Here is a 25200-nt window from a genome sequence, read left to right on the forward strand (position 1 = left end):
AGTCTCCAAACAACATTGCATTCATCAGCAGGGGCCCTGGCCTTGCCCCTCCTAGTTGTAGGGCTTTTGCCAAGTGACTTAAATTTGAGCCTCTATTTTCTTCCTTTGTGAAAAGAGGGGCTCTATGACTTCCTAGGTGAGTTACCCTTGGCCTGTGTGATTTGGGGGCACTGTACATCCTCTCTCTGAACGGTTCCCTCCTTATGAAATGGACACTATCATTGGTCTCATGGGGCTATTTCAGATGGTTCAATGAAGGGATGCACATTACCCATAGAGCAGAGTACTGGTGTGCAGAAGGTCTCCACAGACAGTCACGTGTTAGTGATCTAGATCCTGCCCAACTCTACCAAAGTGACTGCCTTTGAAGGACAACAGCAACTACCAGTGAGACTATGTGGAGATGTTCCCTTACGTCACATTGCTTTCAGTAAGGAGATGTCATTTCACATACTGTGACCTCACTTTTCAAAAAAATTTCATTTTATTTATTTATATTTCTGTATGAGTGCTCTGCGTGCCAGAAGAGGGCATCAGATCCTATTACAGGTGGTTGTGAGCCACCATGTGGGTGTTGGGAATTGAACTCTGGTCCTCTGGAAGAATAGCTCAGTGCTCTTAACTGCTGAGCCATCTCTGCAGCCCCCATGGCTTCATTTTATAACGCTTTCTAAGGAGACGATCAAATAAAAACAATAAAGGGCTAGAGATACAGCTTAGTGGAGGAATGCTTGCGTAGCACCAGCACTAGAGCATCATGTTGATGATAAAGACCTCCATGGCTCAGAGAAGCCGCCAAACAGGGAAGAAAGAATCATGGGGTTTAACAGGAAGAACAGTAGCATTTGCTAATTGGGCACTGAGGATCAACCAGAATCAAGAGAGTTCCATATAGCAGCCCTAGGAACCCCAACAATATCATGGAAGCAGGCATCACACCTATCTCTATACACAGAGGAGCAACTACACTGAACACAAGAGATCTGCCATACACCGTTGGCAAACAGTAGGTCAGGTTACCACTGAGCAGCCTGACCCGAGAGGAGGCACTGGGTCCAGGACTTGAGTCCCAGCTTGTTCAGTGGAGCCCTGTGATCCCTGGGAGGTGGGTCTGGAACCACACTCAGCTGCCAGCAAAGGAACTCCACCTTACCCAGCGTGGGGAGGGGCTGGAGAAGGAGTCCACAAGTAAAAGCTTCACCTCATTTTATAGAGGGAAACAGGGCTGGGCATGGTAGTTCACGCCGGTAATCCCAGCAGTTGGAGGTAAAGACAGGAGGACTGCTGTGAGTTCAAGGCTAGCCTGGACCATTGAGCATTTTATTACCTTGTTTCAAAATGAGAGAGAGAGAGAGAGAGAGAGAGAGAGAGAGAGAGAGAGAGGAGAGGAGAGGAGAGGAGAGGAGAGGAGAGGAGAGGAGAGGAGAGGAGAGGAGAGGCACCAAGTTTAAGAGTTTAAGGGCTGTGTTCTCTTCTATCCCCAGGGTACTACAGCAGCCCCAGTGCTGGAAGCTACCAATTCCAATGGGGACTCTTTTCCCTGAAACAGAAACAAGGGCACTTAGCCACTTGCCTATCTCTCAAGAGGTGGCCAGGAAGGCTAGGGAACCAGGGATCAGGGGCAGGAACCCCCAGATACACACCTCCTCATCCTCCTCTGAGTTCTCCAGCTGTGATGGCCTTTCACTGACTGGCTTCACTGCTGTCGTGACTCCATTATTAGGATCCTTGGCCTGTGATGGCTCTTTAGTGTCCTTGATTTTCTGTCTGTCCACCCCTTCCCATGCACTTTCCACAGCCTGTAGGATGTAGGCAGTCCGGGTCTCATCCCTATGATGCAGTGTTAAGGGCTCTCTCGCTCAGAAACCACCTCCCCAGCTCTGGGTAGTATGACTTTGCAGTCCCTGTCCAGCATCTGACCATGAGGCTTTGCCAGGGCCTGCTGGCCTGCCTGGTGGGTGCCGAGTGGAACAGCGTGCTAGAAAGAATACTGCCACACAGGCCTCGAACTCTCGCACCGCTGCTCGGCAGAGCAGCTCAGGGCAGACAGGGCTGGGGATTACCACCAGTGTCCAGACTTTTAGATCATCCCACAGCTACTTTTGCTCGGATATTCAGGAGGGCCAACAGTACTTTCACTGGACTTTCTGTCCACCAAGCTGAGGGTATTCTGAAAAGGGCAAAGGCCAACTGGAGGTCCCTGAGTCAGGACTGAACTCAGCAACAAAATGGCCCAAAGGGCAGCTCTTTCCTAGTCCTTCTTTCTCTCTGCCACTCTGGGCACTGGGCTAGAAATCGGAGTTGCCCCCACACCCTCACTCTACCAAATCCTCATGACCCATGCAGGGAGGCCTGTAACAGCGATCCCAGTCTCTGGTGGTCCCAGGCCAGCATTCTCTCCCAGAGCCAAGTAGAGCCTTTCCAGGGTAGTAACAGCCCATGTCATTCTGCTTCCCAACTCCCCACTCCCCAGCATCTGACGCACATAGCCCAAACTTCTTCATGGGTATCACACAAGGGTCCTGAATGTTGGTCAATCCCAGCTCACTTGCCCAGACACTCCTGCCCACTTACAGACAGCCACACACGACATCTGAGGGCTCCTCAAAGACCCAGTTCTTTTTGTCCTCCAAACCCCTGGAAACATGACTGTCCTTAACCTAAGCCTGGACCAGGGCATCTTCTATTTGTTCTATTTCTGGCTTGGGCATTTTCCTCTGGTGCCCACCCTGAGCTCTGCTATGTGAGGTATAGTCTGCCTCCTCCTCGGGTAACACTTCCTAGCGGACTTTACCTGTCCTCATCTCCTACAATGGGCTTCAAGGTTTCTGGAGTACAATTTACACACAGACCAGAGCCTCAGAACACATATAGAGAGAACAGGTTCTCTCTTGCCCCAAGCATCAGAGCGGTTGTAACTTCTAGAAAAAGAGGAACTAGGGCCTTCGTTAGACTTCGTGATTTGAGTATTCCAGGGGTTGCCTTTTGCCCCTCTGGGTCCCAGAATGCCATGTCTGACCTAGTCAGGCCTTGGCCCAGTGAGCTGTAGTAGGATACAAGGCTGAGGAAGCCTGCTGTAGTAGGCTGATGTCTTCAGCTACAGGGAAGAATGAGTCATAGTCCCGGAGGAATCTGCGGGGCAGAGCACAGGAAGGCGGGTCAGGGCTGGAGCCATAGGAACATGTACTCCAGAAGGTCACCTCATGTCTGCTACCAACCACAGGCTCCAGAACCTCTGCTCCATGTAAGTATGTAAGCTGTGCAAGCTTCATGGGACTGGAGAGAGAGACATGGGCCTGTCCCAGAGTTGGTATCCACTCAGCCCCACTCACCGCTTTTCCTGCAGCACGGAGCTGAAGATCTGGAGGAATTCTTCAATGAAGCCTTGAATGTTGTCATTGCTAGGACAGGACACGAGGGAAGATGAGCTCATGCAATGCACGATGATCTGAGGCCCCTTGGATGCTCACCCTACCCCTCTCCTGTCTCTGGCCAGTTGGAGAAACACATTTTTCTGGGTTTCCCATTATGTTTGGCAGAGAGGAAGAAAGAGGGGAGGAGTGATGAGAAACACCTGCCATGTGTAGAGTTTCCGTGGAGCTCACCTGCTCTCTAGAATGGGAAGGAGGCAGATCTGGTTCAGGATGATGTGAAACACCTCCATCAGCTTTTTCTTGGAGTGGGAGAGCCTCTGCCACATGTCACCTAGCAGCCTTCAGAGAGAAGTGAAGTAGACTTAAAAGATGAAAGAAACCATGGGAACTTCCCCACAACTGAGGTAATCCTAAAGGCCACTGATAGGAGCAGCTGAGAAAAGGCTATAAATACTGGGTAGCCAGCTGGCTCCAGACCACTTCTCAGTTAAAGAGAGGGTAGGAGCAGCAAGGTCAATTACCAAGAACTTGAATCAACAGCTGAGCTTACATGCAGGGACCAGACATAATCTGCTAAGATCTGGAGGACACAGAATTAACGGATTTAGTGGCCAAGAAGGACTCTCAGACAATCCTCATAAGGTGGCCTGTAGCAAGACAGTGTACAATTAATATTTACATCTCTGCTTGTGCTAGCTTACAGAATGCCAAGCCCCAAATGGTACATCTATATTAAACCCTCTTATCCCAAGATCAAGAATCACTGCAGAAGGTTTGGAAAGATCGTAAGAGCCAGAGGCTGTGGGTGACTACAAGAAAACAGTGTTTTCTGGACACAGCAGGGCAGTTGCACATATAAACTCACGGCAATTATGACAAAATGAGCAGGTCACATGCCAACTCAAACCAGAGCAAATCCCAGTATGCAGGGGGAGGTGGAGCAAAGTCCCACCCCTAGCTGAGGCGCTATTGGCAACTGACAGCTATCAGGAGAGTCAGTTTTCTTTAAAGGTGTGAGTGACCCCAGGTAGGTTGAGCACACCACAGTGGAAGGTCACATATCCAAGAGCACAGATTTGACCTGATATGTGAAACAAAAAAATAAAGAAAAGAAAAAAAGGAGAGAGAAAATAAAGTTGGGTAGGTGGGGGGTGAATCACGGATAAGTTGGTGGAGGAGTGAATATGGTCAAAATATATTGTAGGAAATTCTCAAAGAGCTAAATAAAAATTAAGAAAAATTAAGCAAGTAAATGATAAATCTCTACTTGCCAAAGTATTTCTCTTTAAGTCCTCACAAAACATATATATATATATATGTATGTATATGTGTGTGTGTGTATATATATATATGTATATATATATATATATATATGTATGTATGTATGTATTTTAGATCTTTGCCAGGTGGTAGTGATGTGCCCATCTTTAATCCCAGCACGTGAAAGGCAGAGGCAGGCAATCTCTGTGAGTTTGAGGACAGCCTCGTCTACAAAGTAAATTCCAGGATATCTAGGGCTACAAAAAGAAACCCTGTCTTGAATCCTGCCCCTCCCATCAACAAAACAAAAACAAAACCAATCTTTAAGGTTTTAGAGTGTAGCTTAGTGGAAGAACATGTGCCAAGGGTTCAATCCTCAGTACACAAGATAAAAAATAAAATAAAAACCTTAGAGTTAAAAAAAAATAACAAAAATAACAAAGCTGGGCTAGAAGACCACCAAGTCCAGGACTAGGAGACCACGCAACCATGGTCCTTGGTTTCCCACTCTGCCCTCGCAGTGAGGGTGCCACAGCCTGTGTTTAGGCTCCCCTTCCCACACAACGTTTGTAGTTTTGTCCCTGCCTCACTTGCTGTCTTCAAGCCTCCTCTTCTTAATTGCAGACTCCATTTCAGGGATTGCCGTCTCATAAAAGGAAGCTAGTCTGCAGAAGCAAACACAGGCAAAGGCCAGATTAATACATAAATACCAGAGCAGAAAGGTTCATTTCTTTCTCCCATAATTCCATGTGGGTGTTCTTGTGTGTGTGGAAGCCACAGGCTAACTTCAGTGTTAGTCTCAGGAAAGCAGTTCTGATGCTCACCAATTAGGTTAGGCTGACTTGTCAGAAGGCCAGGATCTTCCTGTTCCTACCTCCCCAGCACCTCACATTTTTACATGGGTTCTGAAGAGATCAAACTCAGGGCCTTACTTTGCTGTACTGAGTCAACTCCCTGCTCCCATCCCATCCTATACCAACTGTCTGGGAGCTACCCAGGGGCTTTTCTGAGCCTACCCCAGAATGATGTACTGTATTGCCCCATTATGGAAAATAACCATAGCTGTATCTAACAAAGGGACCAGAGGGCTACAAGGACTCCCTGGGATTATGAAACAGAGAGATTATCTTTCTTCTTGCTCAAAATATGCCAGCCCTAGGAGTCTTGAAATCACAGTTACCAACAATCTTTCTCACTTGGGTTCTAAGATATGAAGTTTTAGTTTCTTGCATGACTTGGAATCTCTATAAATTGTTTACATGTGACAATGTTAACACAATGTGCTTATTCAGAACAGACTAAATGTGCTCAGGACTCAAATGTATCATATACTCCATATTTGTTTTATGAACTAAGCCAGTTGGTTTAACTATAATTCTTGTTTTAAAAATGATTTATTTTAATTATGTGTGTGTGTCTGTCTGTCAGTTGGTAGTGGACATGAGTACAGATACCCACAGAGGTCAGAGGAAGGTGCCATTCCTTGCAGCTGGAATTACAATGGTCGTGAGCTGCCTGATATGAGTGCTGGGACTTACCAGCCCGTTTTCTACAGCTCTTAATAAAAAGTTAAAAGCTTGTAATTTTAGCATTTGGGAAGCTGAGGCAGGAGGATCACAAGTTGGAAGCCAGCCTGGACTATACAGCAAGACCCTGTTTCAATAGCAAAACAATAAAAAAAATTATAAACACACAGGATCGGAGAGATGGCTATGTGGTTAAGAACACTTGTTGCTCTTCCAGAGGACCTGGGTTTGGTTCCTAGCACCCACTTGGTGACTCACAACCATTTGTAACTCCAGTTCCAGGGGATCTGTATGCCTTCTTCTGAACTCCACGGACATCAGGCATGAACATGCTGCACACACATGCATGCAGGCAAAACATTCATACACATAAATAAGATCTGAATTTTTCTCAAAATATTATACATTACATACATTATGAGTTTCAGTACAGTTACATATGATTATACTTCCGGCTACTTGGGAGGCTGAAGCAGGAAGATGGCTTGAGCCTAGACGTTTGAGATTAGTATGGGTGAGCAAGCCCGGGAGGCAGCTATCCTTTTCCTCCTGCATCTCTTCCTCGCCCTGTCCTTCTCAAACTCTGAAGCATTCCAGGCCTCATTGTGTACTACTTGGCTATACTCAACCACGGAGTCTTTCTTCCGGGGGCCAGATTCACTGCGCACAGAACATGCTGCCCTGATAACTGACAGAGCAGCTGTTGTTTTTCTAGGGTGTAATTCTTCCTCCAAACATCTTGCTTCCCCGAATCAGAGACGCACTTATGTGCCCAGTGTAGTGCTCTGAAGCATGTGCCCATCCTCTGGCTGGCTTCTGCAATGTCTGTCTCACTGCAGCACTGCACGTGGCAGAGAACAGCCAAGCCAAAGGAACAGGCCCTGCTAGACACGGCATCAGCAGAGGCAAGAGAGGGCAGTTAGGCCCAAGCTGATTCAACACTTGCCAGGCTGTGTTGTTAGTGGGTAAACTGGAACAACTCCCATGGAAGGTGATTTGGCAAGAAAAGTGAGAATTAAAGATGCACATACCATCTGTCCCAGCATTTCTACTTCTAGGAATTAATCCTCAAATATGCTTGCAAAGGTACAAAGTGATGTGGATACAATGTCATTTATTTTGAAATAGCAAATAACTAAAAAAAAAGTCACACACACACACACACACACACACACACACACACACACTGTCTCTGGTGTCCAGTATGCCAGATGCACAGTGCTGCCCAGTCACACTGGAGGCACTGAGCATTTTCCCCAGCCCCAGTTTTCAATTTTTAAAAAGGGGGTGGGGTTGAGAGCATAGTAGAGTGGTAGAGTCCCTACTAAACATTTATTAAGCCCTAGGTTCCATTTTCATCACGGCTAAAGCAAAGGGAGGGGAATGTAAAATGTGCATATTTTCCTATATTGCATATCTCTGGAAAATTCCACCCAAACTATGACAGTGTTGACGTGTGATGGAAAGAACTATAAAGGGGGAGGGAGACAGTTCGCCATAGAGTTTACATTTTTCTAAAGTTTTTTGTGTGTGTGACATATGTGAGGGTACCCACAGAGTCCAGAAGACCTGGAGCTGGTGCTACAGGCAGTTGTTGGCTCAGACTGGATGCTGGGAAATGAACTCCTTCCTTCAGAAGAAAGGCCCCGCTCTTACCTGCTGAGCCATCTCCAGCCCTATTTTGCACTTTGTGAGTTCTGTCAAAGTGAAAGCACTACCGACACATGACCCAAGGGCAGAAGCTGCACACTAGATGACAAGAGGGCCAAAGGAAAGAGCTCTGTGGGTCAGAGTGACCCCTAACCAGGAGTGAACGGGGGGAGGGAGAGCTGTGTATATGTTGGTGTAGCTAGCAAAGGATTTCCTAGCTTGCAGTACAGGCTGGAACAAGCTGGCCAGCTGCAGGCTAAACATGAGTCAAAGGCAGAGTCACTTCCAAAGTGCAACCCTTCCACGTACTCCAAGATGGGTGGGAACTCTTCTGCTTCCACCGCCTCTTGTAGGAAAAATCTGCTCTTCCAAAGCTTCCTCCCTCAGAGGCCATCTGTGCTTACTGAGGGAGATGCTTGGACAAAATGAGAAAAATGCTTAAAGTAAATGAAAACAGGCAGAACGAAAATGCTGAGAGCAATGTAACTCCTAAGAGTGGTTTCAGATTCTGGCTTTCCATCTTTTCTACATTTCCACATGCTCTTTTATCATAATGAAACACCTTCCTCCCTAAAATGGACAGCCACAGTCCTAACCCAAGATGTTTCTTCCCTAGAGAATACTGGTCAGCATTTCATTCTAATAATCCCAGGGAAGCTGATCAAATGTCTGCCTCTCACAAGCAGAGAAGACCAAGGAGGAGTCAGAGGACCAGCTGCCATCTCTGGCACGTGTCAGAGCTAGATAAATGTTTTGTTGAACGGGTGAGTAAATGACAGAACGGACAGATAGATGGGTGGGCAAATGGAGTTGGGCAGCTCCCAGAAGCTGCTGCAAATGGTTGAGAGAGATGCCTGGCAAGAGCAACAGCTACAGGCCACTGGGAAAGGCAATGAGTAGGCTGCTGGTCCTTTCACACCAGCCTGGGAATGCCCAAGTCCATGTTTCCCACCTTCTCACTGCACAGAAAGATCTCATGATGCTAAGTGGGCAGAGTCTCCCTCCTGGAAGTTCCTCTGAGCTCTCTCCATCTCAGCGCAGTCTTTGTATGGGCTCTCCAGTGGTTTCCACTACCTACAGAATGAAGGCCCACTCCTGCCAGGGTTTCACCACACTTCACACTCTGGCAAACAGGGGACCCCTCATTTTTTATTACCAACTCCTTTTCCTGTCATTTTTTAAATTTTATTTTTTCTATCTATCTATCTATCTATCTACCTATCTATCTATTCATCTTGAGACAGGGTTTCTTTTTTGGAGGGGGGTTCGAGACAGGGTTTCTTTGTAACTTTGGAGTCACTCCTGAAACTCTCTGTAGACCAGGCTGGCCTTGAATTCACAGAGATCCACCTGCTTCTGCCTCCCGAGTGCTGGGATTAAAGGCATGCACCACCACCGCCATGCTGAGACAGGGTCTCTTTATGTAGCCTTGGAGGTCTTAGAACTCTCTATGTAGACCAGGCTGACACTGATCCCACAGAGATCTGCTGGCCTCTGCCTCCCAAATTCTGGGACTAAAAGCAGGCACCTGGCAGTTAGTCCGGATTTTTTGTATATTTCACATCTGCGTCAACACCCTTCCTGTCACCATGACCTTTCCGTCTAGAACATTCTTATCCCTTTTCTTAGATTCTGAGACCAGATCTATGTTGACTAGGCTAGCCTCAAATCCTGGGGCTTGAGCGATCCTCCTGCCTTAGCCTCCTGAGGAGCTGAGATGGAAAGTGTGCCAGGCTTCTTGCTCAGTATTCAAGGCTGTTTTGAGGAGTCTTCTCCTACATATCCCTGCAGCAAAGAAGGAACACCTCTGCTGCTTCCTCATCACGTCAGTCCTCACTGGCTGTCAATCTGTGCTTCATGATAGGGCAGACTGAAAACTGTCATCTTCTTGCTGTTTTCTCTCTCCCTTGTCTTATTCTTAGACAAGATTAGGAGGGCTCCTCTCAGCAACAGTTTTACCTGTGTTTCTCATTATGTGTCCCCAGACTAGAAGATGGACTTTATCTTTTAATGATTTATTAAATTTATGTGCATTGGTGTTTTGCCTGCATGTATGCTTGTGTGAGGGTGTCAGATCCCCAGGAGCTGGAGTTACAGACAGTTGTGAGTTGTCATATGGGTGCTGGGAACTGAACCCAGGTTCCCCATTATAACAACCAGTACTCTTAACTGCCAGGCCCTGGACTAGTTAGTATACTCTAAGGAATAGTCAATATGTGTTTGAGTGATGCATGGACCGGAGCCCCTACTTTAGCACGCAGAAGTCCCAATGTACCTGTAACAAAAGTCATGTTTCTGGAAGGTCTGGCAGGCCAAAGGGAAGATGTCCAGAAAGGCCCAGAGTGTGGTGCAGGTGTCACATAGGTAGAGAACAATGTCCTTTAATTCCTGTTGTCAAGAGAAGACACAGTATTATTTTCAAGCTCCAAGACAGCTCTGCAGAGTGCAGAGTCCCCAGCAGGCAGGAAGTTGCTTGAGAGGAGACACAGGGAAGTGGAGGCCCCAGAGACAGCCTGAATGGTCCATCTCTAGGAGGGCAACCTGGGCCATGTAGTCATCCTGTCTCATAGTTTGCCATTGCACTCAATGATGGCTAACGTCACCTATAATTCTGATAGTCTCTCTTCTATGCTGCAGGAAAATGAACACTGAATCTGAACACTGTGCCGAGAGAAACCATCCAGCCTGGGGAGACAGGAGCAGCAAGCCCACCCCTTGCTCACATTTTGAAGAGGGTACACAGAACACAGGGTGTTTGCTCATCTGTTCTGCTGAGTCTCATGCCATCCTGAAGAAGCAAGCTGGGTGGCTTTTCAAGTTACAGATAAAGAAACTGAGGCTCAGAGTGCTAAGATGATTTGTTCCCATGGCTCCTGGCACGTACTCTTCTGAAGCACTTGCTCAACAGATATTTCCCCACCAGATGGCAAATGCCAAGAAGGTAGCTCACAGCTGCCACATCCCAGCTGTCTGTAGTGTTTAGCACAGCACCAAGGTCCTGTGAAGTGTACTTTCTGTATGTCACTCTCATTAAAGTTCTAACGCCATGAGATGGGTACCATGTCTGCTTCTGCTTTATCCCCCAGACTCAGCATAGTCTCTTGGGATAAATTCACTGAATCGATGACTGGCTCAAGAAGTGGGCCCACAGAGCAAAACTACCTGAGGGTGGACCCAGTTCTCAAGTCCTAGTACTTTTCTGATACTCCACAAAACCTTCTTTAAAGCTTAACCCACAGGGCAGGTAGAAATACAGATTATATCAAAAAAAGAGGTCAAAGGCAGGGAAGAAACCACTGTGCCCGGCAGCATTAGCGATCATCTCAGCTCCAGGGTAACCAGGCTTAAGGGTTCTAGCCCAAAGAAGCTGGGCCCAGGAACAAACGTACCAAGAGAGGCATGTCACTAGGAGTCAACCGACCCTTCTCTCCGAGTTTCTGGGGTGTGGTGCTGCTCCCATCCCCTTGCAAGCCACAGTGCTGGAGGATATTGCTGAAGACCTAAGAAAGGCAAAAAGGGCTCTCTTTCATATCCTGAACAAGCACCTAGGATCCCCACCCCACAACTAGGAGCAGGTGACCCAAGAACTGCCTTGGAACCTCGGGACAGACCATCCAATGGGATGGTGAATAGGATTAAATACAAACCATGTAGGGTTGATGGTGTGGCTCAGTGACAGCATGCAGGCCAAGTAAGACCCTGGTTCCAGGCTAGGTGAGGTAATGTACACCTTTAATCCCAGCTCTCAGAAGGCAGAGATAGGTGAATCTCTTTGAATTCAAAGCCAACCAGGTCTACATAGTTAGTTCTAGGCTAGCCAAGGTTACAGTGAGATCCGGTCTCAAAAACAGAACTCCGAGTTTCCATCTTTAGTAAGCACACATACAACATGCATATAAAATATAAAGTCCCAAGAATCCCGCATCTATGACTTGACTGGACAGACTAAACAAAATATGATAATACCTGAGAAATACCTTCAGCAACATTTAAGAAATGTTTAGACTCCTTTGTAGATGACAGCTTATAGGGTGATTTTACATATGTGTGTACGTGTTGTTTTGAAAAGGGTCTCATGCAGGCCTTTGATCTCATTATGCAGATAAGGATGAAGATCTAGAACCCCTAATCCTCCTGTCTCTACTTCCCAAGTGCAGGGGTTACAGATGTGAGCCATCACATTCAGTGATCACCAGAGCTTTATTAACAAAAGACAAATTAACAGAGTTGAAAATGAACCTGTTATAAAATCAAGTAAGAATGAATTGGTAGTACTGTCTTTCTTCCTTCTTAATCTGTGTGTGTGTGTGTGTGTATGGACATGTGCGTAAAAGTCAGGGGACAATTGTGGGAGCTCATTGTCTCCTTATACTATGTGGGTTCTGGGAATCAAAATCAGGTCCTCAGGCTTGGTGGCAGGCACCTTTACCTACTAAACCATCCTTCTGGGAAATATTATCTTTGTTTTTGCAATTAAATTTTTATTTTTGTTTTTTTGAGACAGGGTCTCACTTTATAGCCATGGCTGGCCTGGAACTTACTATGTAGACCAGGCTGGCTTCCAATTCACAGGAATCCTCCTGCCTCTGCCTCCTCAGTGCTGATATATTATTGCTAAACAGGCTACCATATAACTATTCCAAAAGTTACTTAAAACAAATGCATGTGTAGGGATCTCTTTATGGTGGGGTTACGGAAGAATAATATTCTCTATGATTGTTTACTTTTTGTACATTTTTTTTGAGACTGGGTCTTACTATAACTTAGGCCTTGAACTTAGCTGCCAAGAGCTGGAATTACAGACATGAGGTACCATGCCCAGCTCCTTTCAGCTTTTTAACATTCCTCATATTTTCTTTTTTAAAATTATATATTTTTATTTTATGTACATTGATGTTTTACTTGCATGTACATACAGACAGTTATAAGCTGCCATGTGGGTGCTGGGAATTGAACCCAGGTCCTCTTAACTGCTCTTAACTGATGAACCATCTCTCCAGCCCCATTCCTCATATTTTTACAGTACACGTTATTCTTTCATGAAATGGTTTTTTAAACCTTCATAGTTCCTATTTGAGAAATGCAGGCCTCTGAAAGGAGTAAAGTTACTTTTGGAAATATAGGGCTGCTAGAAAATAAAAAATGCAAACCAAATCCTTTTGTATAAGTGAAATCTTTAGATTTCAGTCTTGTTCAAGAAGGGCAAAGGGTGAATCACAAGACTTGTAGTCGAGAACAGGACAAAGAGGAAATCTGGGAGACGAGTTCTCTTTCTCCCTCCTCCTCTTCCCCCCTCTCCCCTCTCTCTCCTGCTGGAGATGGAATCTGCTGGGGCTTTGCACTCTACCCCTGTGCCACACTTCAAGATGTGTCTGGAAAAGGAATGGAAAGCAAACATTTCCTCAGGTTTTTGAAGAAAAGTCCAACTTACTCTCTCCCGGGCGGGGTAAGAGAGACGGTACCTGAAGTATGGTGGGAACGGTTTCATCCAGGTCATTATAATAACTTGGCTGCTGGATAAATATGTTTCCTAAAGAGAAGGGAAGGGAAGAAATGGGGAGAGGTCAGGAGGATGGGGACACATTACATTGATTATAGGCATGCTGTGACCTTTCTCCCGTTCCCTAGGTCTGTCTGTGGGGGAATCGAGAATAATGAGTATTGTCTCAGGCCCAGCTGGCACTGAGCTTGGCACTGAGAACCCTCTCCAGGGTTGAGAAAGAAAGTTATTCAGTACAATTTAACTTTTCAAATACCTCTGAATTACATAAAACAAAGAGTAGCCCTGGTCAAACCAGCTAGTCCTGATGTCCCCAGGGAGTGACCAAACTGAACTGGGACTTGCATTAGCCAGGAAAATTGGGAATTATAATTCCTTTATTCAATAAACCTACAATAAATAGCTCAGGATTCTTGCCAAGCCACACCTCAAAAGTATGAGGAGATGCCAGGGAGAAATGTGTGGAAGTTTTTACTTTTGAAGGTGCTACCATCTCAATCCACCCTCCTGCAAACAGGAGGCGGGAGCAATGCACAGAGACAGACTTGGCACACATCTGTAGTTGTTCTGTCCAGATGGAGCCCATTGTCGATGTTTACGGCTTTCCACCTGCTGCTGCACGAGCGTGCTGACAGCACATGGTAGCTGGGACAGAACCCAGTGTTTCTCTGTCCACATGATGGGGGAGGAAGACAGGAAGAACCATAGCTGGGGACGTGAGGATGAGAAGTACCAATGCCCTGAAAAGTCTAAGATAGAATTTTTGCCTCTCAGGCTCGTAGGCAGCTTTGAGCCCCCTACTTCTGTGGAGGTCTGGTTTTTATGCAAGTGCCAGACAATGCTTTGATTTTAGTATTGTTTGAGAAGGCCAAAGGGTGAGTTCAAAGGGGTACATGGCCAAGAGTAGGACAGAGGAACTATCTGGGGAGAAACAGGTTTTTCTCTCTCCTCTCTCTGTTTCTCTCCTGCACAGTATATGAGGGCTAGAGCATACAATATGGATAATTCTGTAGCCTTAGTCCAATTCCAGGATACCTAAGCAGGAAGGAAATCAATTTCCAGTTGAGTCTGATGAGTAAGCAAATAGCTGGGCTTTTCATCAGCACCATCTAGGATAGATAGTATTTACTCCAAAAAAGCTGAGTTTTTCTAGCACAGCCTCCTTAGCTCAGGGCTCCTGCCTCCCTTAGGTGCTGACCGTGTAATCTATGAAGGTGTGTCTGGATCATCTACACCCTCTTCCTCCACAGACAAGGAAAGTCTGAGCCAGCCCCTCCACAACCTTTGCTCCTGCTAGTTCCTCTTGCCCTGATCCTCCAGGGCAAGCCTTAACTTCTATGACACATAAAGCCCTGAGAAATCTAGTCCCTGTTGGCATTCTAGGCCAACTTGCTTCCATTCCCTGCAATAGAAACATCCCTTGAACCATCCTCAACCTCAGACAACAGACTGTCTCTTCCTTCTGCCTGGAATGATCTCCGGAGCTCACCCCACCGTAAGACATGTATCACCTCCTCAGGTAGTTCTCTGACATAGGCACTCTCTGGGCCATGGCATATTCCTCTTGCCACCCTGACCACCCAGACCACCCAGAACATTTCCTCACTGCTTGCCAGAAAAATAGAGATTTTATTTTTTTTTATAAGCAACAAGTAACTCCAATTTCATATTTTTTTCCTTTGGTATTTTTGAGACAAGGTTTCTTTGCAACAGTCCTGGCTGTCCTGAAACTCTCTTTGTAGACCAGACTGGTCTCAAAATAAGAGATCTACCCACCTTGTCTCCTGAGTGATGGGATTAAAGGCATGCACCACTAAGCCCAGAAAGATAACTCAAATTTCATAATCTATCCTTGGGGTCTTCAGAGTCTCTTTTCTTTATCAGATTCCAATGGTGGCACAGGCCTTTAATCCCAGCACTTGGGAGGCACAAGCAGGTAGATCTTCTGTGAGTTCGAGGTCAGCCTGGTGTACAGAGCGAATTCCAGGACAGGCTCCAAAGTTACACAGGAAACCCTGTCTCAAAAAAACAAAACAAAAAAACCAACACCAAACAAAAGACTCACAAAGCTCCTAAAAAACAAAATCAAATCAGGCCCAGAGAGACGGTTCAACAGTCAGCAGTTAAGAGTGCTTGCTGCTCTTGCAGAGGATTCAGGTTCAGTCCCCAGGACCAGATGTCCTCTTCAGGCCTCCATGGGTGTCAGGCACACACAGAGTGTACATATATATGTGGAGCAAAACATCTATACATATAAAATAAAAATAAATATATCTTGGGACTGGAGAGATGGCTCAGCAGTTAAGAGAACTGGCTGCTCTTGCAGAGGACCTGGGTTATTCTCAAGACACACATGCATGTAGGCAGAGCACCACACATATAAAAAATAAATAAAAGTTGAAAATTGCTTATTATCTTAAGATAAACTAATTGATCTTAAAAAAAAATAAAACTACTACAAAGGTAAAGACTAAGCAGTGGCATCCTCTGAGCTCCTCTTCCCAGACAGGCCTGCGGTGAGCAGGAGACACTGCCACACAGATCGTCAACGACCACATTTTCTCCCGATGTACAACAGAGCTCAAGAGAAACCAACTGATGAGTCCTGCTTCCGAAAGCTAATAGCTGATACCCAATGCCAACCTTGTCAGTTTATTAAGAAGGCTCCAGCATTTGGGAAGCAGAAGCAGGAGGCTGTCTTCAAGGCCAGCCTGGGCTATGTATCAACTTCCAGGTCCATCTGGGCTAGAGAGTAAGAAACAGCCCAAAAAACAAAAGAAAAGAGCCGGGCAGTGGTGGCACATGCCTTTAACCCCAGCACTTGGGAGGCAGAGGCAGGTGGATCTCTGTGAGTCCGAGGCCAGCCTGGTCTACAAGAGCTAGTTCCAGGACAGGCTCCAAAGCCACAGAGAAACCCTGTCTTGAAAAACCAACCAACCAAACCGAACAACCAAACAAAGAAACAAAATAAAGGTATTACCATGCTGGCTAGTTTTATGTCAACTAGACACAAACTAGGGTAATTTGGGAAGTAAGAACCTCAATTAAGAAAATGCCACCACAAGACTGGCCTGTAGCCAAGCTTGTGGGACATTTTCTTAATTGAGATTGATGCAGTTCAGGCAATTGTAGGTGGTACTACACGCAGGCAGGTGGTCCTGGGTGGTATAAGAAAGCAGGCTGAGCAAGCCATGGAGAGTGAGCCAGTAAGCCACATTCCTTGTGGCTTCTTCTTCCATTTCTAACTTGAGTTTCTGCCCTGACTTCTTCAATGATGCTCTGTAATATGGAACTGTAAGCTGAACAAACCCTTTTCTCCCCACCTCACTTTTGGTCATGGTGATTATCACAGCAACAGAGATCTACCAAGATAGTCGGCAAGGTGGCTCAGCAAGCAAATGTACCTTTCACCGAGATTATGACCTCAGTTTAAGTTGGATCTCCAGGATCCACTTAGTAGATGGAGAGAACCTACTCCCATATGAAGGAAAATTTTGAAATGTAATTTAAAAATTCAAACAAAAAGAAAATTCTCAAAATCTATGAAATTCATCTTTCATCTGAGTCATCTCTCCAGCCCCGTTTTTTGTTTTTGTTTTTTTTTTTTTTAAAGCCAGGATTCACTATATAGTATAGGCTGAACTTGAAATTATACAGCTCTTACCTCAGGCTCCCCAAGGGTTACCCAGTTTTGCAATCAGATATTTAGAAGACTATACCCTATAGTCTGAGGATGAGGAAGGTTGAGATATTTAGAAGACTATACCCTATAGTCCGAGGCTGAGGAAGTCTGGCAGGAGTGCTTGAATGAACACCACCCTGTTCCAGGCCCAACACTACGAACTACAGTTAAAAAGGGAATTAACTGAGACATATCCTCTGCAGCAACCCCTACCACTTCCATTTCTGAGTGAACATATAGCCCACTTCTGTGTTAGGAAATACAACTTAGTGTCTACTCTTTTCACAATCACACACAAAGTCTCCAAACTATGATCCCATCTGCTCTCTGCAATGCTGCATATTTTGGAGGCAGCCCCATTATCCCTGAAGCAGGGGCAGAAAGAACAAGAGTTCTAGGGTCAATTCTCCATAACTGTTGAGTTATAGCTTGGCTTCTTGATTACTACAGACTTTCAGGCAAGTCCCTTACAGTTCAGCCTCAGTCTTTTCATCTATAAATGGGGACAATGACAGCACTGATCCCAGACAGCTCCTGTGTGCATCCAATGGAGATAACAAGTAAGATATGCATATCATGACAGAGCCCAGGCCACATTCCAAAGAAGGCTAATGTCATTGTAATCTGACTTTCATTGCCAAAGCAAATTTCTCATTCATACCACTGACTGACACCTATTTAACACTAAGAAATCCAGACATTTTGTTTTGGCTGTTGTTTGAGACAAGGTCCCAATTTAATAGTCAGTATGGCATGTAGCCCAAGGTGGCCTCAAACTCACAACCCTCTTGCCTCAACCTCCTGAGTGCTGGGATTGTGGTTATGCACCACCCAGCAAGACTCACAGATTCTTGAGGCACTGCCTGGCACAGTTTTGTTTTGTTTTGACTCCCTCATTTATTTCAGAATTGACACATCTATGTGTGTATTATGTATGTATGCATATATTACAACTGTGGGGTAATTTCCCAGCACCACTTGTCTCTAATACTCCTGTACTGTGGAAACAAAGCATTTGTAACCTCTGGTTTGGCATGTTTACCCCCAGGTCCTACGTTCTACGTACCTATCATTTTCTGGAGGAGTGGTGAGTTGCCTTTTCCAAAGAGCACACAGAGGTCCAGGATCTTTGGGATGTCAAAGAGGAAGTTATTGTAGAGGATTTCTCCAAATGCAGATGGAGAAATGAAGTGATCCTAAGGGGAAAGTACAGAGAGAGAATGGAGGCTGAATGTGCAGACAGCGCAACAGCAGACTCATGAGAAACCACACTGATGATCTTCAGCTGGGGACAGGCTATACCTTATGTCTGAGCTTTATGAAGACCCAGAATTATAGCAGTTCTGCAGTTTCATGTAAACAAAAACAGAAACACCATCAAAGAGTCAGCTGGGGTTTGTTTTTAAGTATTATGGGTAAATCAGCACAGTGTCTGGGGTTACATAAAAACAGTTCAACAAAATAAGCAAACTCAAGAGACATTAAACAAACAGTGGTAAGTATACAGTGGTGTGAGAGGAACATGGGATTCCTGTTCTGTATGCACCAAACTTTCACTCAGGTATATGCATATATTTGGAATTTAATTATAATGAAAATGTGATTTAAAAATTAAGATCCATTGGGTTTGCTGGTGAGTGCCTGTAAAAAGTCAGTATTCAAAGCCAGGTGTGGTGGCACAGGCCTTCAATACCAGCATTCAGGAGGCAGAGGCAAGTGGATCTCTGTGAGCTTGACGCCAGCCTGGTCTACAGAGTGAGTTCTAAGATAGCCAGGGCTACAGGGAGAAAACTTGCCTCAAAAAAACAAAACAAAATCAGTATTCAGAGGGGCTGGAGAAATGGCTCAGCAGAAAGCACTTACTGCTCTTGCAGAGGACCCAGGTTTAGTTTTCACACCCACATGGTAGTTCACAACCTCCTATAACTCCAGTTCCAAGGGGTCTGATGTCTGATCTGAGGGCTCATATACACATGTGGTGTACATGCATATTAAAAAACATACATATCAATATTTAGATGCTAAGACAGAGGATGAAGAGTTGGAGGTCAGTCTGGCTTACACAAGGAGATCTTGTCTCCACACAAAGAAGCAAATAAAACAAGATACTTTTTCACTGTGGTGTCAGGGACCAGATCCAGGGCCTTATATAAGCACGCTAGGCAATACTGTGTTACCAAACTACACCTCAACTCCAAGATCCATGTCTTTAAATTCTCTGTTCCCAGCCAACAAAAATTCCTGAAGGAAGGGCCAGAGTGCTGCTCTTGCAGAGGACCCTCTTCTGGCTTCCGTCGCCACGGACACATATGGTCACATACATACATAAGTAAAAATTAAACGGAAATCTTAAAAAAAATATTTCCAGTGGCTGTAGAAATGGGTCAACAGTTAAAAACACATACTGCTTTTTCAGAGAACTTGAGTTCAGTTCCTAGTACTCACATAGGGCAGTTTACAACTTCCTACAACTCCAGCTCCAGTGGGATCTGGTATCTCTAGACTCCATACACACCTGGACATACCAACACACATACACATATAATTAAAAGTAATAAAAATACACCGGGCAGTGGTGGCACCCACCTTTAATCCCATCACTCAGAAGGCAGAGGCAGGTGGATCTGAGTTCAAGGCCACCCTAGCCTACAGTGAGTTCTAAAATAGGCCAGGGTTACACAGAGAAATCCAAAATAATAATAATAATAATAATAAAATATATCTTTTTAAAAAAACTAGGTCTCACTAAGTAGACCAGGCTGGACTTAAACTCACAGAAATCTGTCTGCCTCTACCTCCTGAACTACTGGAATTAAAGCTACTATTCCTCTCAAAACAAAGATTTTTAAAGAGTTTTTCTATTCCATGAAGGAACATGCACACTAACAGTAGTGACTCTGAAGGCTGGTGAGATGGCTCAGTATGTGAAGGTACTTGCCAACAAGTCTGATGACCTGCTTCAACCCCCAGGACCTATAGGGTAGAAGCAGAAGCCACTCTCACAAGTTGTCCCCTGACTTCCACACATGTGCACACATATGCACACACACTCAAAGAACAAAAAGTCCCTGAAGGAACATGTACCAATAGTAGTGTTACTGAGTGCTGACAATGTGTCTCAGTGGGTGAAGGCACTTGCAGCCAAGTCTGACGACCTGGGTTCTATCCCCAGGACTCACATGGCAGAAGGAGAGAAACAACTCCAACTCCTGCAAGCTGTCCTCTGACAAATGCACCTATACACACACACACACACACACACACACCCAAATAAATAAAGAAATACAATTTTAAAAACCAGTCATAACTTTAAGCCAGGGGATTTTTATGAGTAGCACTTATTACCTTTCTCATATTTTTATAATATTGAATAATTAAAGACAGCATTGATGATGTTTTTCAGTATTGGAGATGACTACTCATCATGCCAGGCTCTACCACTAAGGCAAACTCCCAGTAATGATTCTATTAAGTGCATACATGAGGGTCTAGAGAGATGCTTTAGTGGTTAAGAGTGATTATGGCTCTTGCAGAAGACCCTGCACCTACATGGGTGGTTCAAAACCACCTATAACTGCAGCTCCAGGAAATATGACACCTTCTCTGGAATATTCAGCACCCACACACATGCACATATATAAATATGGAGAAATATACACATACAAATTAATTAAAAACAAAATAAATGTTTTTCAAAGTAAACATATGAGGGTTGGAGACATGGCTCAGAGGTTAAGAGCACTCAATTGCTCTTCCAGAGGTCCTGAGTCCAATTCCCAACAACTACATGATGGTTCACAACCATCTGTAATGGTAACAAATTTCTTCTTCTGGTACGCATAAAGACAAAGCATACACACACAAAGACATACATGGAGACAAAGACTCACACACAAAAAATACACGAATAAATAGATCTTTAAAAAAGTACACGAGTTCTTCAGAAAGTCAGAGTCAATGTCGTTACCCTCTGTCACATGAATACAGGCACTGTCAGCTGTGACAAGGACTCTGGGTTCCGGCTGATGAAAACACTGGGTGTACTGTGGACAGGCTGGTGGATTAGAGGATAAGGGGAAAAGGTGGCACAGATTTTTTCCCCCAAAACACGGGAATAAAGAGGGCAGACACAGAGGAAAGCTGACACTCTCAGAGCTTTTTCCCAGGGGTAGAGCCTGGCAGAGGGTGTCGAATGGAGACTTGTCACGGAATCAGAGGCTTACTTTGGATTCCTTGTGAGTGGACATTCGAAGGAAGGTGAGGAAAATGCTGCGGTGTAGGTGCTTCTGCATGTCAGCAACCTCAGGGGTAGGGGCCACCCATTCATCAAACTTTCGGGGTACATAGCGCAGGTATGAATCCAGGCACTTCTGCAGGGTCTCATCAAAAACAACCTAAGCCAGGAGAGAAGACAGCAAGGATCAATTCCTGAGTTAGACTACACAGGTGTGCATGGCCCATCAGCCCTGACTTATTGCAAACACTCCAACCCAAGAGACCAAAGAGGTATGAATGAGCCCAGGGCTAAACACAAGTTTCTTAAAATGACACTTGGACAGTGAGTAAACATCAGGAAGGTTGCAACATGAGACAGCAATCCAAACCACTATTTGCTGTTAAGGATCAAGGAAGGTAGACAAAAAAGCAACTCCTAAGGGAGAGAAAAACAGCAACCAACCAAGGACATGTCATGTGCTTTGTCTTAGTGTTAATTTTGATAGAATGTTACCTGGCACCAGAATTTATCGTGAGGCAAGGCCAGGAGCCAGTCGAGGTCATTGGCTACGAAGGTGGCGCGTTCCAGGTACTCCTCCACTAGGGCGGGAATGTTGTCTTTAGGGGGCGGTTTGTATAACACAAAATACCGGTCTGCCTTCTGCTCAGGGTGCTACGGATCCAAAAACCACGTGTTAACGTGGCAGAGGTTAGTCAGTGAGGGCCCATTTGCCAACCCACAGCAATGACAGTACTTGGCTGTTCCAACCAGAGACCCTCCAAGGAGCTTGTAAGTATAAAGAACCCAGTGTGTCTAACAAAGGCGCCATGGTTGCACCTAGAGAACACAGGCGGTTGTTAAAAACATGTTTTTAGAGAATTTTTAGTGGTGTGGGACAGATTAAGGTAAGAAAAAGGACACAAAACTCTAATATAAACAGGTTTGGAATGTTTTTTAAAGTCTATGTATTCACATATTGGCACACACTTGTAAAAAAACAAGTAAGGGGGTTCTGGAGAGATGGCTCAGAGGTTAAGAGCACTGGCTGCTTTTCCAGAGGACCAGGGTTCAATTCCCTGCACTCACATGGCAGCTCACAACTGTCTATAACTCCAGTTCCGGGGGATCTGGCATCCTCACAGATATACATGCAAGTAGAACACCAATTTACATAAAAATAAAAATTAAAAAAAGAAGGGGATGGATAATCCCCAAAATTTATAATGGCTATCTTGAGGTTAGGGAATTATGGCTTCAATATATTTTTCAGGACTTTTTTTAGAGACAAGGGCTCACTGTGTAGATCAGTTGGCATCACACTTAAGAGATCTACCTGCCTCTGCCTCCCATGTGCTACAATAAAGGTGTCATCATGTTTGACCTTATTTTCCCATTTTTAAACAGTGAACATATATTTTTAAGATTAATATTTAATTATCAAGTTACACATAAGCATCTTGTTTTACTCTGTGGTCAGAATGGGTATGTGAGGACCTGGGGTCAATCCCTGGTGTGGTGGGGAGAGGTTAAGGAGGAGAAGGGAGAAATAAAAGGCGAGAAGGAGGGAAAGGAGAGAGAGAAGGGAGAGGGGAAGCACATTCCTCGTTTCCATGGCCTCCCCGGAGAAACCACTGACCATATGCTGTCCTAGTTACCTTTCTAGGTTTTTACACTAGAATATAGGGTAAGCACATCAAGTATCTGTTTGAGTCTGTTTTCTTTCTCTGATATAATCTGATATAACAGCATCATATTCTATATATCACTATTTTCCTTTATATAGCCAAAAAAAAAAACCTCTACTAATTTTTTTTAAAGATTTTTATCAAGTAGCTGCAGATCTCGGCTTCAGAGTCACAAGTTCTCTCTCCCAGCCTAACCATGAACAAACCCCACTTTGTTCACCTAATGAAGAGCCGATGGGCTCGAGGGCTCAGCTTTCACCCCAGTCTAAGTGAGAGTGGCTTTCTCAGGGGAAGTTGTAATAGGAGGAGGGCCAGGCCTCAGCTCTTATCAGCCACAGCCTTCCACTTCCACAGCCAGCTCTAGAACAATCAAGAACCTTGTGGGCCTCTGCAGGAGTACGCAAGTACCACAAGCTTCATAAGGATTCACTGCAGTCCTTTAGCATACAGGTCTAGGGGACCCTCTCCCATTTGCAGAGTGGCAGCCTTCCAGCCACTAATCTGTTGAAAAGAGAGCTTATCTCCTTGCATTCCAAGCTTCCTTCCTCCCTGACCTGCTGACACTCTTTACAGGGTCCCTAACAGGTGTTGGGGACAAGAAAAGACCTGTGCTGCAGGTCTCAGATCAGAGTCTCAAGTCTTCTCCAAGTCACAAGGTTTATGTTCCACAGAGGAAGATGCACATCTAAGTCACCAAGAAAGCCCTAAACAGATGAAGCGACAACTTAGGCCTGGAGGGTCATAGGAGCACAGGAGGAAAATAGCAGCCCCTGGAAAAGGAATGTTTCTCAGGTGAGCCAGTACCTAAACTGAACCAAGAGGAGGAAAAGGATTTTTAGGTGGAGGAAAGACACCTTGCCCTCTCTTCCCTGTCCCTCCCTTGTTCTTTCTTTCTTTCTTTCTTTCTTTCTTTCTTTCTTTCTCAAGTGTGATGATAGAGTCCTGCAGGCCTGGAATTTGCTATGTAGACTAGGCTGGGCTCAGACTTAATAGAAATCTGCCTGCCTCTGGGACTGAAGGTGTGTGCCACAATTGATGGAGCAGGTACGCTAAACTCACTATTTCCTTTTTCATCTACAATTAGCTAAAAGGGAGACAGTATTCTCCTTATCTGTCAGAGGAGGAAACAAAGACTTAGTAAGGTCCAAGAACTTTCCTAAGGTCTTGAGGTTAAACAGGCATCTGAGGCAGGATTGGAAGCAAAGCTTACAATGCAGACCAACACACGTGCTACCCTGAGCTCACTGCTTGTCCTTCTGACCTTCTTGCCACCCAGACTAGGGTTTACCACAGCTCTGCCCAGCACCTGCATTGTGCTCACCTGACTACAGCACTTGCTAAACAGCATCAAAGTCACTTTTGGATCAGTTTTGTTGGGTATGGGGGCGGGGGGCTTATAGAAGAACACAGGGGACTTTTAGGGAAGGTAAAATGTCCACTGTCTTGGCCGTTGGTGATGGTGACAGTTTCATTGATATCTTACCAATGTCAAAAAAAATCAAAGTGCTGATTTTAAATATGCAGTTTACTGGCTTTCAATGATACTTCCTCCGGGCTTGACATTGAGAGGACCTCCACACATTCATCAGCTGAACAAGAGAATGAATGGCCAGATCTTGCCTCTGAGGGGCTTAGAATGACAAGCCCCATAAGAGGGAACTCTACTCCATAATGAGTAGCCATAGGTGGCTTCAGAGCAGGAGAGTAGCAGCTCCAGGGGTGTCTCTCCTAATCAAGTTTAACCCCACCTTTCAATACGACTCGTTTAGGGCCTCTCCACTCTGGAAAACTAGGGAAACACTGCCCTTCAAGCCTCTACATCTGGACAGGAACTCATTTTTTTACTGTCCTTCAAGGAATGGCCTAAGGGTCCAACCATATTTCTTACAGGCTTTTCAAGTGCATGATCCTTAAAAAGTAAGTAACTACTCAATTAACATCAATAAGCTCTACCCTCACTCTGAAGAGGCATTGTAACGCCTGCTCCTAGGGCAGAGATCTTTTTGCCCCAAGCTGAGACTCAAAAGACAAAACCCTACCTACACTCAGGACAATGTTTCAGGAGCTTAATGTTCCGCAGTCTGACCAACAAGACCAGGAAATTGTCTTTGAGCTAATCTGTCGCCCCACCCTACCCCATTCAACGTCACAGCTGCTACTTGTTCTCACCATCCTAACTGCTCTGCTCCAGGCAGAGGACTAACTCACAGAGGGTTCATGTAATCCTCACAGTCACCCCACTATTATTAGCCCATTATTATCTTTCTTTGGATCCTGAGACCTAGTGAGGTTAAAGAACTTGCCAAA

The 25200-nt window shown here is 45.2% G+C and overlaps 1 protein-coding gene across 2 annotated transcripts in view; it reads right to left on the reverse strand.

The window, feature by feature from the left end:
• Positions 1-25200, reverse strand: part of LOC121436526 (activating signal cointegrator 1 complex subunit 2-like) — a 42523-nt gene that overhangs the window by 12366 nt on the left and 4957 nt on the right. The window contains exons 3-13 of one of the 2 annotated variants that reach the window (XM_041636517.1): positions 21722-21880; positions 21216-21386; positions 18059-18188; positions 13273-13340; positions 11200-11310; positions 10086-10198; positions 5225-5299; positions 3606-3713; positions 3333-3401; positions 3058-3132; positions 1644-1830 (exon numbers count right to left, since the gene is read on the reverse strand). In XM_041636517.1, the coding sequence (XP_041492451.1) occupies positions 1644-1830; positions 3058-3132; positions 3333-3401; positions 3606-3713; positions 5225-5299; positions 10086-10198; positions 11200-11310; positions 13273-13340; positions 18059-18188; positions 21216-21386; positions 21722-21880 (1266 nt within the window). The remainder of the gene's footprint in view (positions 1-1643; positions 1831-3057; positions 3133-3332; positions 3402-3605; positions 3714-5224; positions 5300-10085; positions 10199-11199; positions 11311-13272; positions 13341-18058; positions 18189-21215; positions 21387-21721; positions 21881-25200) is intronic. The other variant, XM_041636518.1, reaches the window with a different exon arrangement.

This window comes from Microtus oregoni, unplaced genomic scaffold (assembly GCF_018167655.1).
Source record: "Microtus oregoni isolate MIOR12 unplaced genomic scaffold, Mior012 000049F_ref0000343, whole genome shotgun sequence".
NCBI classification, from domain to species: domain Eukaryota; kingdom Metazoa; phylum Chordata; class Mammalia; order Rodentia; family Cricetidae; genus Microtus; species Microtus oregoni.